This window comes from Podarcis filfolensis, assembly GCF_964270895.1.
Source record: "Podarcis filfolensis genome assembly, chromosome: 1".
Lineage (NCBI taxonomy): Eukaryota > Metazoa > Chordata > Lepidosauria > Squamata > Lacertidae > Podarcis > Podarcis filfolensis.
The window spans coordinates 96,318,850-96,333,707 of NC_139604.1; the positions used below are offsets into that span (position 1 = coordinate 96,318,850).

The 14,858-nt window shown below is 41.7% G+C and overlaps 1 protein-coding gene and 1 long non-coding RNA gene across 3 annotated transcripts in view; both read right to left on the minus strand.

Annotated features, from left to right (window-relative positions):
- Positions 1–561: 561 nt before the first annotated feature.
- Positions 562–11,839, minus strand: FAM98B (family with sequence similarity 98 member B). 2 transcript variants are annotated; one of them, XM_083618375.1, is made up of 9 exons: positions 11,708–11,839; positions 8,491–8,639; positions 7,323–7,457; positions 5,925–6,109; positions 4,850–4,930; positions 4,498–4,614; positions 3,709–3,876; positions 2,049–3,358; positions 562–1,985 (listed from the first exon to the last, which is right to left on the minus strand). In XM_083618375.1, the coding sequence occupies exons 1-8, from the start codon at positions 11,770–11,772 to the stop codon at positions 3,059–3,061; spliced, it is 1,200 nt and encodes a 399-aa protein (XP_083474501.1). In that variant the 5' UTR covers positions 11,773–11,839; the 3' UTR covers positions 562–1,985; positions 2,049–3,058. The 2 variants fall into 2 exon arrangements, with proteins under 2 accessions (XP_083474501.1, XP_083474502.1); XM_083618376.1 differs by having other exon boundaries at positions 2,041–3,358.
- The window catches only part of LOC310766679, a 320,477-nt gene continuing 306,180 nt past the window's right edge, over positions 562–14,858 (minus strand). Inside the window, exon 2 of the long non-coding RNA XR_014550349.1 lies at positions 562–1,364. This is a non-coding gene — a long non-coding RNA (uncharacterized lncRNA). The remainder of the gene's footprint in view (positions 1,365–14,858) is intronic.

Consider the following 14,858-nt stretch of genomic DNA (forward strand, 5'->3'; position numbering starts at 1 on the left):
CCAATTATTATAGCTTTAAAAGAGGAATAAACTAATTCATGGGGGATAAGGATGTCAGTGGCTATGTTCTGCCTCCAAATATCAGTTGCTGAGACTCACAAATGCTTATGAGATTCTTATAGGCCTCTAGCTTTTGGCATGATCCAGAAGGGCTCTTGTATTCTTACCAGAGATGAGGCATCTTTTTCAGCATGAGGGGCCACATCTTCTAGGGCTGCATGCAAAAATTGACCATGGCCACTCTACATTTGCACATTCTGCATGCAAAGCTGATGTTCTACCACTGAGCTATGACTGTCCCTTCCTGGAGATCGGGGGGGTGGGGGTGGTGCAACTGCCAGCTGTGAAGGGAGACATGGGAAAACACTGCTTATGATGCAGCGTTCCAGAAAAATAGATTGAAGAAAAATAGAAGTTGCCCTGATCTACCGCTTTGTGTTATTTAATTTCAAGCACCATTGCCACTGCCACTCCCCATACTGCTGGTTCCTGATCACAGGCCTGCCCCTCTTGCAGACTGTAGCTAGCCAGTAGTATTCAATGTACAAAAAGCTACACTGATGACAGCTTTACAGTACTTTATTTCTCAGTGCTCACAGGTGTAAACAACCTATTTCTTAAACACAAAATACTCTCCAGTTGGTTGTCAAAAAGCACAAGGTTTTCACTATGTCCACAAGCATTTTTAAAAGGAAAGTGTTCAAACATAAATGGAATTGCTCTTAACACAAAACTATTTACAGAAAATGTGTTTCACAAAATACAGTTCAGGTTTAAAACGTACAAAAAACTGATTTATAGAAACGTTCAAAAATCAGGCAAGTTTAATTTATTGCATTTTTAATAGGTTGACAAGACACACCTGTATAGGGATCAAAACTGCCAGTAATTTACCGTTTTGAAATATATTGTAATTTGCAAAGGGTGAGGAATGTTTTAAAAAAAATAGTCTACATTTTAAAAAACAGGGTAGATAGATGTCTTAGGGTGGAATTTACTTAATGAATGCTGTCAAGGGAAGCCCTGTGCAAAGACTTTCAGGCTTTCCCCAACCTCTGGCTCACAGAACCCCAGAACAGCATGTAGGGGAGGAGAGGGGGTGGCTCCATCTGGCAAGCCGATCATGCTTGGGAAGAGAGAATATTTGTAATATTCCACCCTTTGCTTTCTTTCCTTCTAGCTGGGGATAGTTTTATAACCTGCTCTCCATATACAGCTAACTAAAAACACCAACTCTGTACTATCTAACAGCTAGAATGAGCTTAGGATATGTATGTACGTAACTCTGTATACAAGGAAGGAGGACAAAAACTCGTTTTTCTCCCAGGGAAAGAAATGCAAGAAAGAGGCCCCAACAGTGGAACCTTGGTTTTCGAACGCAACCCATTCCGGAAGACTGTTCGACTTCCGAAATATCCAAAAACCAAGGCTCAATGGGCGGTCAGCAAAATCCATTGAAAAAACGGAGAAACACACCTCAGAAGCCGTTCGACTTCCGAGGCGTGTTTGAAAACGGAAGCAATTACTTCTGGGTTTCGGCGTTTGGGTTCCGAATTGTTCAGTTCCCAAGATGCTCGAAAACCGAGGTTCCACTGTCCTATTCTTCTGCTTGCTCTAGTGGTTAGCTTTGTCAAATATTTCCAGCCCCTGTGCTTACTTATTAGGAAGCAACGATGATGTAAGAATGACATCAGGTGGGAGGGGAAAGTTGCAAGGATAACATTTCTAGGCCCATGCGCACACATTTTTTCCTTCCTTCTCAACAGCCAACTCTGGTAGAACACACTGGGGACCAGTTAGTTTTATTGTAAGTTCATGGTATAGGTCAATTTTATGGAACTCCTGATGTTTGGAATTTTGTCTTTTCCATATTGGGTTATGGCATTGGCAATTATGCTCACCACATCGTGGTGTGTAAACCCTTCCTTTCAACTTAGAAGCAGTAAGAGTTGTTGGGTATCCTCCCAGCAGTTTTGCTGTGCTCCCTGAGTCCTCCTCAGCTACAAGGTTAGGAGGAAAGTTTGGAGCAAGAGGCCCCACATTCTTGCAGAGAAGAGAAGAGAGGGGGGAGTTACCTGCAGCCGCTGCTCAGTGGTGGGTCTCTGTGCCGCACCATCAAGCATCAGCAGAAGCTTGCACTATCCCCCTTTCTTTCTCACAGGAAAGAGAAGTGAGGAGATGAAGACACCTTCAGCAGCTACTCAGCAGAGAGACTTGGCCATGCATCAGGTGAAGCTGGAATACTTTCCTCCAGTGGAAACTACAGGAAAGGAGCAATCTTTTTTTGCTGGCAATCACAATTTTTGGCTTGGCTAGCAAGGCCAACCAAAAAATGCAGACCTCCAATTATCGTCACTGCAAAAAAAAAAATACAGACTTGCATCCCCCCAGCATTTTCATGGAAACCTCCTGCAGTTTTAATTTTGAATCCGGTAACATTACAGCTAGTATACATTTCTACATTTTTCATAAACATTTTGAAGAAATTGGAGGCCAAATCTAATATACAATGCTTCCCACGTTTGAGGGAATCACTGCAATTTGAAAACTTACAAAGAAAATCAATTTTAATTTTATATTCTGTTTTATTTTGTTAATGCTCATGTTTCCGAAGCTTCTCTTATTACATAAAAATCCAGATCTCAGAGTCAAAAAATCCACTTGCTTCTTTAACCGCTATTTTACACTTAAAACATTTAAGGCCATTGCGCACATGGAACATTTTCTACATAGTTATCACTTCTATACAGAAAACCTTGCATGTTCTCTGGGCTCGCAGTCTCTCACAGACGCTGCATACAGGAACTCCCTGCTAACCATGGTTTTAGACCACATATAGATCATCACGTCTGACAAATGCACACACGTACATGCAAGCTCATAAAAGGAAGTTGCATGTGGAGGAAAGCTATCATGAGCAAAGTGATTTATAGGGAACCGAATATTGTAATTTTCAAAAAAGCATGACCAACATAATTCAAACATCATGCTGCAAAGTCAGCTACAATTTATCCCAGACTCCCAATGAACAGTTTGTGTCAGTTAACATTTAGTGGTATCAGTATCTCCTGTAGCCTCCTCCCCCTCCTCTTCCACCATATGACTCGCCATACCCACCTCTCCCACCGTAGCCTCCTCCCCTCCCTTGAAAACCCCCTCCCCCTCCTCTCCAACCTCCACCCCCTCCTCCTCCTCTACCACCACCCCCTCCCCCCCAGCCACCCCCTCCTCCTCGACCTCCTCCTCTTCCCCCTCTACCACCACCATCTTGTCTCTTCTGCCAAGGGGGCATTTCAGGTGGTGGTGGGTCAATTTCTGTTGGTCTGCCTCCACGATCTGGTACTCTTCCCATCAAGACCTGCAATGGAAGCAAAGTTTTTAAATTTTATTTTAGTACGTTTCTATTCCCTATTTCCCCTATCACTGAGCACATGGGGCTTCCAGGGGATGCTCTCCTATCAACGCCCTGAGATCTACAGGTATAGGGGTGGTATACAAATTTAATAAATAATCCAATAATAATAATAAAGCCAGAGGAATTCAGATTCCTCAGTGCACAGTTACCAACCTCATTAGATTACCAGGAAGACATTCAGTTATTAAGCACTTCACACATTAGACATGTTTACAAGCACTGGCGTATTATGAATGGTTGGGTCAGCTCAAGAAAGCTCCTAAAGCTCATCTTGCATGAGGGGGAAATCATACCTTATTGATTGAGCAAATAGTATTTTCTCGTGACGATCCACTGCTTGTTCTTATGATCTTTGACAAGTCTTCACGAGCTGCTAGAAGATGGGCTAATGAAATAGTTGATTTAGGAGAGAGTCCATAACGTTTGGGTTGATAAATCCTTGCAATATCATCTGTTTTCACCTTAAAAATAAATGTAGACATGTTGCAGAGTTGCAGAAATATTAAAACAAAAGCGGGGAGCACTTTTAAGTTATGTCCAATATGCCATGTGTTCCTTTTTGCAGTCTAGTATCACTTGTCCTTGCAACAAGAGGAACAGCTGGCCGAACGCCTTAACAACATTTGTCGCTATTTGAGTAATGCTATAGATGAGGAAGGTTGCAGTTAGGAGGTAGAATGAATCATACATGCATTCAGAGCTTTATTTTAAGGTGTTGTTGTTTTTGCTTCATAGCTCCCACTGCCAAAGTTGCAAGCCAGTTTTCAGTTTAAGCAGCAGCTTGTCTCTTCAGCTGCCAGCACTCATGCAGAAGGAATTTCAAAGAAACTGCAGTTGCACACATAGTTCTTGGCTATATGTATACCTTTGAACTGGTATTTATAACAGAAAAATATCTAATACAATCCCTTAAAAAAAAAACAACCCACCATGCCCTTGAATGTAGAGAGAAACCAGTAACTGGGATTCTCTCTAGTATTTACAATATAAAACTGTTATATTAACAAATTGTGCATCATCAATTAAATGCTTATGGAACCACAGGAGAGTCAGCTACCAGGAAGTTGATAAAACATGTTTACCTTTGCTCTATCGGACCAACCAAAGGACTGTACAGTTACGTCTAAGCGCTTCATTAACATACGACGACGGCATTCATATTCACTGAGAAGAGTCTCGTTTATTTTTTCCAACCTTCCCTATGGCATTGGAGCACAAAACAGTTCAATAGCAGTCTAAAATACAGAAAATACTTTAAATAGTCACAACACTTTTCAACTGCAGGTGCTACAAATTTCTTCTTTTATGTCAAAACTCATAGAAGAATGCATTCACTTTTGATCCAAATAAAGACAGAAAAGCAAAAAGCCGCAATCAATTTCAGCAGGTATTTGTATGCTACTGAATATAAAAGTGAAAAAACTTAATTTTTACCATTTGATCTGCATTCAAAGGAGTTTTAAGCAGAGATTTGCCCACATAAGTGTTTGGCATTTTTGATAAAATGTCCTTAACCTGAAAAAGTAAAAGATACATATATTTATATAAAACCAATGACAAGAATCCTGTGTATCTACATAGTGACACTAAAGTACAATAGAATTTCCACAAAGACAACTGGATCCTTTCTCTCAATGTCATCTTATGAGATGATTCACACAGGCAGGCCAGATGCTTCTTCCCCCTCACCACATGACTGACTCCTCCTGCCTGTGCCCAAGTATGGAAGAATGCCGTGTTCCCTGGCTGGTTCACTTAGGAGTGAAACACTACCTTTCTTCTTCAGCTGCTGTTGTGAGAAGATGCTAGGTGCTGCAGCCAGAGTAAGCAAGGGAACAGCAGCGTGGAGAGGGTCAAAGGGCAGGCAAAACAGCTACCACACATAAGAGCTGCTACAGTCACCTAGACTTCTTTCTGGGTTCCTGTGCAGATTTCTTCACACATGAAGGGACATCTAATGAGGAAAGGGGTTGTATGGCTGTCCTTACCAATGCAGGCTCCATCGCTACCACACACACCTGAGGGTGGGTGGGTGGGGAATCATAGAATCACAGAACTGTAGTTGAAAGGGACCATGATGATCATGTAGTCCAACTCCCTGTAATGCAGGAATCTTTTGCCCAAGGTGGGGCACTATGGGCAACAACTATGCAGGCTTCCCCTGATGCCATAATTCTTTCCAGTTGAACAAAAACATAGGGCATTTCAGAGCAACTACTAGCTGTGCCATTCTTCTAGAAAAGGGGGTGTCAGAACTCACCATGAGCGCCTCCCTCTATGTTTTAGAATGGCAATGGTGCCCACCTGAGAGGTGCCGGAACTCACCTGAGAGGTGTTGGAACCGACTTCTGGTGAGTTCCCACTGAAAAAAAGCTCCTAAGCAGGTATCCTATCTGCCTGTCACCCTGAGAACGCCCTTTCAACTCTTTGGTGTTTTTTTTACAGGGGACTGGGGCTGTGCAGATGTACAAAACTAATGGCACTCGAAGGTAGAAAATACACACTGTACCTTTGACTCTATATTGCTTAATAAGACCGGAATATCAGAAGATGAAGATGATGACTTTGGTAGACTCAGGACATCGCAGATCATTTGGATTTCTTGGTGGATGTCATTATTCTTCGTCAAATGAGAACTTTTACGTTCTTTCAATTTCAATATCTGCAAAGCCTGAAGTTCTGTGCTTAAAAATACTGGAGTGGGAGGGGGGGGAGATACATAAAAGCTAGAGAAGGATCCATGAATGTGTTTCAACAAGCAAACCAGTAAGATTAATGCTATATGAAAATTAAACAAGATGCAAAGAAAAAATGGAAAAGAATTTAAAAGCCATGTCAGTGTTACGACTTTTTTCAGCCTATGGGCTACAGAGACCAGGCAGTGAGCAACCTTGCAGGGGCCACATGCCAATGGTTGGTAGGACTAGAGGCAAAAGTGGATGGAGCCACAGATGGGTGGAGGCTGGCCTTTGGAATGTGGGTGGAGCCTGGCCTTTGGAATGTGGGTGGAGCCTGGCCTTTGGAATGTGGGTGGAGCCTGGCCTTTGGAATGCTGCCTGCTGCACTGCCATGCAAAAGTCAGAAATCTCCCCTTCCACCCATTTCTATCCAGGCAAGCAAGAGGCATTGTTTCAATCCAATGACACATTTAGGCCAGCAAAAGCACTTGAGGGCAGGGACAGTGAGGGGCGGGGCTTGGGGAGAGGGGGAGTGGCCTGGGAAGAGTCCCAGGGGCCAAACAGAGGACTGAAGAACTGAATTTGGTTCCTGGGTTCCACACTCTTGCTACAACTGTTGCACATAATAATGTTTTAAGTAATAATTGAACGATGAAAAATGCATCTGAAATATATTTTGATATAAACTTCCTTTTCAGATTATCAGTCAATAATTTAATGACGTGTTAGGAAATCCACATCTAGAGAAAGCATTGCTCCCTCTTCCCCCTGAGAGGAAATAATCTGTTGGTTGGTTCATACTGACCAATCCTGTCACAATTAATTGGAGAAAGATTAGCAAGAACCAGGCTGCACTCTTGAAAGGAGCAGCTGGTCTAGAAATAATGTTTGCCTGATTCCAAACAGAGCCCAGGTCACGCAAACCATCCTCTGCCCAATTATAAATGCAGAAATGTAATGGGGTAGAAGTCAGCAGTGGAAACCAGCCCTGTGACTTCCTGACAGGCAGATATATGGCAGCATAAAGTGGACCTTTTTTTGTTCAGTTGTAAACTACTGTACCCGGGTTTCAAATATTATTCTCGGCTGCCATGCGGCTACTGCGATGCATAAGACTGGATGTAGGCTGTACAAGGCCAGAAAAAGTGGGCCTTTTCTGTCTCCAGAATGCTGTGTGAAACAAAACAGTCACCTGCAAAACTGCAAACAGAAAGACTCTGGTAACTTACATAGGACTTTAAGACAATCTTCTTTCTTTTTTAACCGCTCTTTAATTTCTCCAGACACAAGTGTTGAATATGGACAAGCCAGCTCTTTTAAAAAGCCACTCATCTCAAGCTGTAAACTTTCAACGTCTTCACCACCTTTAACAGAACATATAGGGGAAGAAAGTGTCATACACTTAAAAAACCCTCGTATCAGGTTCCAGCTCTGGTGCTTAAAAAAATAGTTGGGAACCAGGTGAACTAATTCAGAAAAAAATATCATACAAATTGCTCTTAAGATTTTTAGGTAACATTTTGCTGAAAAAAACTAATTTTAAAAATCATAATAATGTGATGCTCTGAACTAATATCATATCCTCCAGAATTAAGTCAGTCCAACAAAAAGACAGAATGAATGGCAGAGAAACACAACTTGAATTTATTTTTGTGCAGGGTATTTTGTATTTTGCAGCAGCAAAGAACAACAAGTATAAACCCATTACCGTATTGGCCTGAATATAACCCGCACCTGAAAATAAACCACACCTTTAACATTGGAGGGGGGAAAGGAAAACAAGAAAAATATAAGGCGCTTCATTCCTCGCTGCTCCTGGCTGCATACAAGAGGCTCCCAGCTCTGCAGAGTTTCACAAGCTAGAAGGCAACTGAAATCGACACTGTGTGTGTGTAGCTAATATGTTTCTCTCCACTGCCTCAACTCACATGTGATACCTTTTCTGCATTCCATTCATTACACCTGAAAAAGGCTAGGGTCTCTTTTTGTCTGCCTTTGTAGGGCGAAGTCAGGTACCTTTCCTGTTTTAAAGTGCTTGTGTTTGAGTTTCGGTTCAAGCAATGAAGGTTTTAGGGTCATGTTCACCAATATAAAAGAATCCTCTTAATTTTTTTGAGTGCATGATCTGTTCAATCAGGTGACAAAACAAACACAATTCCCCCCCTTCGATAATACATCCAGTTCCCCAGGTTAGAAAGACTGTAGAAACATCACTACTTTTCTTCATTAATCGTGTTAATATCACAGCAGAATGTCAAAAATCACTTCAATTATCTCCACAACAAATTTATTTCCAAAGTGAAACATTCATGAGATGTTTATAGATAAATTACAAAATGGAAAGCTATGACAAACACACAAACAAGATTCCAACAGATTAAAATCATGTCAAATTACCAGCTGTTGAGGAGATGCTTTCTTCCAAGTCACACAACGGCTGTATTTGGGAACTTAACCAAACACAAAGATCGCAGAAGTCTTGTGAAGCCAGACCACTCTCAGCTGCTTTATTAAGGGCATCTTCATCCAAAAGAGGGCCTTTGTACCTGGGGAGCAAAATACAGAACACAAAACATATGACCTAAGTACAGGAATTAAAATTTAAAAGTAGAAAAAATGTTTCACTGTGGAATTTATTCAGTCATTCACAAATATTCCTTTATTGAAAAGTAAGAGTGTATTATTGTTGGATAGTTGAGTGTGTGCAATTAAAGTGGTTGTGAATCAAAAATAACTCTTTTTGTTTACCCATTTTAAAAATGTTTAAGGCAAACAGAACTTCAATATGGATATGTTTTAGCGACAACAAATCTGTATAATATGCAGAGGAGTGCCTAATGTAAAATTACGCCTCTCAACATTATTTTTTGTAGTAACAAAAGAACTGGCTGGGGTTTTTTTGGCTGGGGGGTGGGGAACAACTTTACTTCTTACCGTTATGTCATTTGTTCCTTCCATCTCTTGACTCCACAGAAATGAATTAAACCATTGTTTTTATTATTTATTAAGGCGGCAACCAAATGTTGATTATATGAGTTTTAATCTATCAAATAAATTCACATATGGGATAAAACTATTTCGGAAGAATATGTTTTCATCTTAGAAGAACCATTCCTCCTGTGTGTGAGAAGTGAGAATGCCTCTTTTAACATGCATTTATATGCACACTGTATTCAAATAATTTAAAAGATCAAATTCTTCTGCCTGATTAATCAGGGGCGTTGGGTTTTTTTAAAGCCAACTACAAGTTTGTAGGGACATGGGTGGCACTGTGGGTAAAACCTCAGCACCTAGGACTTGCCGATTACATGGTCGGCGGTTCGAATCCCCGTGGCGGGGTGCGCTCCCGTCGTTCGGTCCCAGCGCCTGCCAACCTAGCAGTTCGAAATCACCTCCGGGTGCAAGTAGATAAATAGGGACCGCTTACCAGCGGGAAGGTAAACGGCGTTCCGTGTGCTGCGCTGGCTCGCCAGATGCAGCTTGTCACGCTGGCCACGGGACCCGGAAGTGTCTGCGGACAGCGCTGGCTCCCGGCCTATAGAGTGAGATGAGCGCACAACCCTAGAGTCTGGCAAGACTGGGTACGGGCAGGGGTACCTTTACCTTTACCTTTACAAGTTTGTAAATTTGTTACTGCAAATGGATGGAAATCCCATGGAAGTTTTTGTACTAACATTTTTAGAGAATGGTCAGCAATGTTTCAACATGTTGCCAATAACTGTATCAAATGCCAAGCGTAACTGCACACGTTGCACTCCAAGGCATACACCTAGGTTATTCTAAATGCATCATACAGACTATGTAGTACTTCAAATATCAAAGGCAATATGCCTTTGACTAGTTGTTGATGGAGAGCAAAATGGGGGAGCTTGTGGGCTTTCCATCTGGTTGGCCGCTGTAAAAACAGGATGCAGGACCAGATGGGCTTTTGCTATGAACTTTCCAGGATGTTCATAAAAGCTTGAACTGTAACAAGCACCTATAACATTGCTGGATAAATGTGAACTTCTGATTCACCTGCTACAAAATACAGAAGCAAGCGAGTACAGTACAGTGGTACCTCTGGTTACATACACCCTCAGGTTACAAACACTTCGGGTTACAGACTCCGCTAACCCGGAAGTAGTACGTCGCGTTGAGAACTTTACCTCAGGATGAGAACAGCAGGAGGCCCCATTAGCTAACGTGGTACTTCAGGTTAAGAATGGTTTCAGGTTAAGAACAGACCTCCAGATGAATTAAGTTCATAACCATAGGTACCACTGTACAAGCCAACACACACAATTATGCATGCAGTATTGTGCTGCTGTGTGAGTGAAATCAATAAAAAGAAAGCAACATTTTATGTAACTAAGAATGAAATACAAAAATTCATTTAAAACTCCCATCTGTGAAATACAAGCACATGATAAGAGTTTACAGTTGCAACATTTGACCTACACCCTGCCTGTAATCCTAGCCTCAATGCATTGTGCCTTTTTTATTTTTTACACACTTCTCCAATGCTTGTTGGATGGAATCTCGTTTTGAGTCTAGTTTTGCCACATGCCAATTTCTCATTCAGGGACACCACACACGGGGCATGAAGAAGATAAAAACTCCCTGGAATATGGTAGCATACATGGCAAACTATAAAACCTGGGGGTTCTTCCATCTCAATATGTACATTTTCTTCCCCATCAAGAAAGCGCAAGCCAGGGCAGTTAAGTAAGTTTAAGGCTGCAATAACTAAGCAACCTTACTTGGAAGCTGTGACACTGAAACCACAGAGCTTTCTTCCTTGTGATCATGTTAGGAGGATTGGGCTGCCAGTGGGACATCAGAATATAATCATTTGTACCCACTTATTTTTACTTTCAATTACTGCAAGACTACTATGGTGTTCTACCAACCTAACTTCCAGCTATTCTTTTTTTAAAAAAAAATAATGCATGTATTTTGCATGTATTACCAAAGTTCTTTGGTCAAAGCGGGAGCACTCCTATTCAACTAATCAAATTAGCACATTTGGAAGCGATAAATACTGCTGCAACAGAGCGGACTCAGCAGTTGGTACTCAGTGAGCAATCAAGACTATGTGCCTGTTAAACACATGACACTGCGAAGTTGAGAAACAAATGTCTACCTATTATTATTCATTAAGACTTGGATCTTATTTGTTTATTATTATTATTTGAATTTATATACCCCCCGATACCCGGAGGTCTTTGTTTTCTTTTTTAAACCTGTATTCACAACAAACAGTTTTGATTTCTCTCCCAGGCTTTGACCAGCAGAATCAGAGCAGCAGATTTATGGAAGCGTGTCACGTGCGCGCGCGCAAATACCGCACTTGGTCCACCCCGGGCTCCACGAACAATTCTCCCACGCACACGTGGATCAAAGGGGAGGCCAAGGGGAACCCCGTGATTTCAGAGGGAGCGAAGGCACTGGCGGCGAGTATTTAAAAGGGGTGCTACTACTGCATTGAAAAGGGGTGCCTTGATTTGAACCGGATTGCATGCGCATCCCCGAGCGGCCCTCCTCTCCAGCCGGCCTTCCCGAACCACCTCTCTGCAGCGGTACCCCAACTTCCTCGCCCCGAGCTCCGCCGCGTCGCCTTCGTCCCGCTCACCCCAGAGCCTCCAGCGCGTCCAGGATGTCGCACTCCATTTTCAGATCCTGCGCCGGTGCCTTCATTGCCCGCAGCAGCCTCGGCCCCGCCCCCGAGAACGCCCGCCATCCGGCGCGCCGCTCAGAGGGGCTCGGCTACCCTCCCGCTGCCCAGCCATTTGGTTCCTCCTTGCAGTTCAAGCGCCCTTACAGATTAATCCCCATAAATCGGCACCGTTGCTAGGAATTTGGAAAAGGGAGAAAAGAAGAGACATGCACATTCGGGTGTGCATGATATTCCGCGTAATCAGCAGCAGCACGGAATCTGTTCAGAGAGCCGCCTTAGATTAGGCGGAGTCAGCTCAGCTTCTCAACTGGAGCGTGGAAACTTCCCTGCAAAGCCTGCTCGCTTCAGTTTTTTATTTCCCCACCAGTGCCGGATTTACGTATAAGCTAAACAAGCTATAGTTTAGGGCCCTACTCTCTTGGGGGCCCCAAAAAAATGAAAAGGGAAAAAAACTGCTGGATTGTACATTTTCAAAATATAAGATAGAAAACAAATAAAATAAAACCTACATACAGCAACAGTGGCAAATGACTTTAGATACCTACTAGGTCCATAAATTACCATATAGCATATATTCATCACAAAAAAGAGTGACAATTTGTTGTTGGCAAAGGACAGCTAAACATATAAAGGGCCCCATTACCTCCAGTATCTGAGGGCCTCATCAAACCTAAATCCGGCCCTGCCAATGCCTAACATTTGCCTGTTGCCCCGATGCGACACGCATCTACTCTGAAGTCGTTCCTGTTGAGTTCAAAGCAAGGGCATAAAAATGTTTCTTTTTAACCAGGCCTTTGGTTGATTTGATTGACATCCTGTGCCCTTTAAAATGTGCTGCGGTTTTTTGTTGGGGGGGGGGAGGTGTTATTGGGTTGTTTTATTTTGATTATGTATTTTGTGGTTTTATGTTTTGATTTTATTCTGCGAACCTCCCTGAGACCTGCGAGTATAGGGCGGTATATAAATTCAATTAAAAACAGAAATAAGAATAACGCTTCCAGATAAATAGGCACGGAACTGCAGCCTAAAATCTTCCGTTTTCCCCATTCAACATTAGCCTCTTTGGGAAAGGTTAAACAAATGTTCTTAAGTGTGGTTACGTGAATATCGGTGGATATGTGAATAAAAATGTTTGCTTAAAGAAAAACAAGCACATTCTCTTAAAAAATGGATAATATACTTGAATAGCAAGGTATTAGGGGAGAGAGGCAAAAGCCTAGAACTTGATTCATTTTCTGTCTAAAGGGGCAATAACGAACTGGGCCAAAACTAATCAAATGAATTTCTGTAGCTAAAGAGGAACAGGTCAAAGTTTCTACACTTAGGCAGGAGGACCCAGCTGCACAAATATAAGATGGGGGACACCTACTAGTAGTACTTGTGGAAATGATCCATGAGCTGAACATGAGTCAACAGTGTGATGCAGACCCCAGAGTTGTGACTCCCTTTTGCAGAAAAAGGTTCCTCACCCCTGAAATACAATATTGTCTCTCTGAAAGCTATTGTCTGTTGGTGACTGTGTTTGTATGAGAGACTTCCATCAGACCACAACTATGTTTAAGGCATGAGCCATTGAAGTTCTGAAGAATATAGTGCTTTCCCTCTCTTTGAAGGTGGTAAATCCCTGATTGAGTTTCCTATACTTAAACATCATTTTAATTAGCGTGAAGGAACATGCTAACTCTTCACTACCCCAAGGCTATTTTTAAAAATATCAAAGCTTTCAGGTTATAAAGATAGGTTGGAGTATATTAGTTCTGCAGGGTACATTTAATTTGTTGTTAGATTATGTTGCAGATTAAGCTGTCACAGGAAACTGTCTTGTCAAAAGCCTGATGAGTAGGTATCATCGCAGTGGCATGTTTTGTATTTGATCTCTGATTAAGCTTCACACCTCTTGGAATGCAGGTCTGAACAACTCTCTTTCCACTCTATAAAAGAACAGGTCAAATAGGTGTTTTGTTTCTCCTTGTCTTTATGGTATTATACATCTTAGTAATAAGCCTGAGATGATTAATACTTTTATTATATTTTTGAGGGAAGCTGATAAAATGACTGGTTATGCAATCTGAACAACTATCCAGATCACATATAGGCTGAACTCACCACGGGCAAATCACTGAAGTCTTTCCATGATTTATTTCTGTTTAAATAATTCTCTGTATAGTACTGAGCAGAAAATTATCAGCCACTGGAGGGCATCACAGTGTTAGCAGCAAAGAGAAGAGAAGGAGAACTTGAAAAACAATTTTGCTATCCTTTGCATGTTTACTCAAAAGTAAATCCCATTGATTTCCATGAGGCTTGCTTCCAGGAAAAGCATTGCACCCCCCCAGTCGCCCTATTCAGTTTTTAAAACAATTTAATAAATTTCAAAATATAAAAGATGGTGATAGTTTTGAAAGCACATGGTGGTTTATTGTTAGAAAAACAGATGAACTAAAAATAGAAGATCTCTTATTATATGTTGGTGACCAGAGAATTTAAGCTAGTGGTTAGATTTTAAAAATAACAACTAACCAACAAAGATTTAATTGAGTTACATTAAGGTGTTCTTAATGAGGTTCTATTTCATGCCTACCCTTTTTAAAGTCACATTTAAAATATTTTTCTCTAAATTGAATTCTCTTTAAATGCCCAGAGTTTTTAAAGAATAATAGTTCACAAGAAACCCTTGAAAAGGATGGCTCATAGGATTTACTATGAGATCCAAATCTATACTTTGAGCTGATTCTCTAATAGCATCACTTGACATGAAAGATGTTGGCTAAAATAGCCTTTTTGACAATGCCACACAGAAAACAAGACACTTGCTGCACTGAGAAAGGCAAGGAACGATGCCCAGCAGATTGCTAGACATTGTGCCAGTGACTGCTGGCTAAAGCTGTGTCAGAGCATTCAACTCTCTGCTGACAGCGGCAACACTCACAAAACGTATGAAAGCATGAAGATGGCCTTTGGACCAATGGTCAGAAAAACTGTCCCACTGAAAACCTTGTCTGGAAAGATAATCACAGATCACAGCAAGCAGATGAAGTGATGGGTGGTGCACTATCAAGAACTGTACTCAGCGGAAAGCATGGTCTTTGCCACAGCAACTGACAGC

Excerpts from the sequence above, each read along its gene's own strand:
- FAM98B (XM_083618375.1), bottom strand. The coding sequence starts at position 11,772 with ATGAAGGCACCGGCGCAGGATCTGAAAATGGAGTGCGACATCCTGGAC. Across the intron at positions 7,458-8,490 it reads AAGCATCTCCTCAACAGCTG|GTGGTGAAGACGTTGAAAGT; the intron begins GTAATTTGACAT and ends GTTCTGTTAAAG. Across the intron at positions 3,877-4,497 it reads GTTGGTCCGATAGAGCAAAG|GTGAAAACAGATGATATTGC; the intron begins GTAAACATGTTT and ends TTTATTTTTAAG.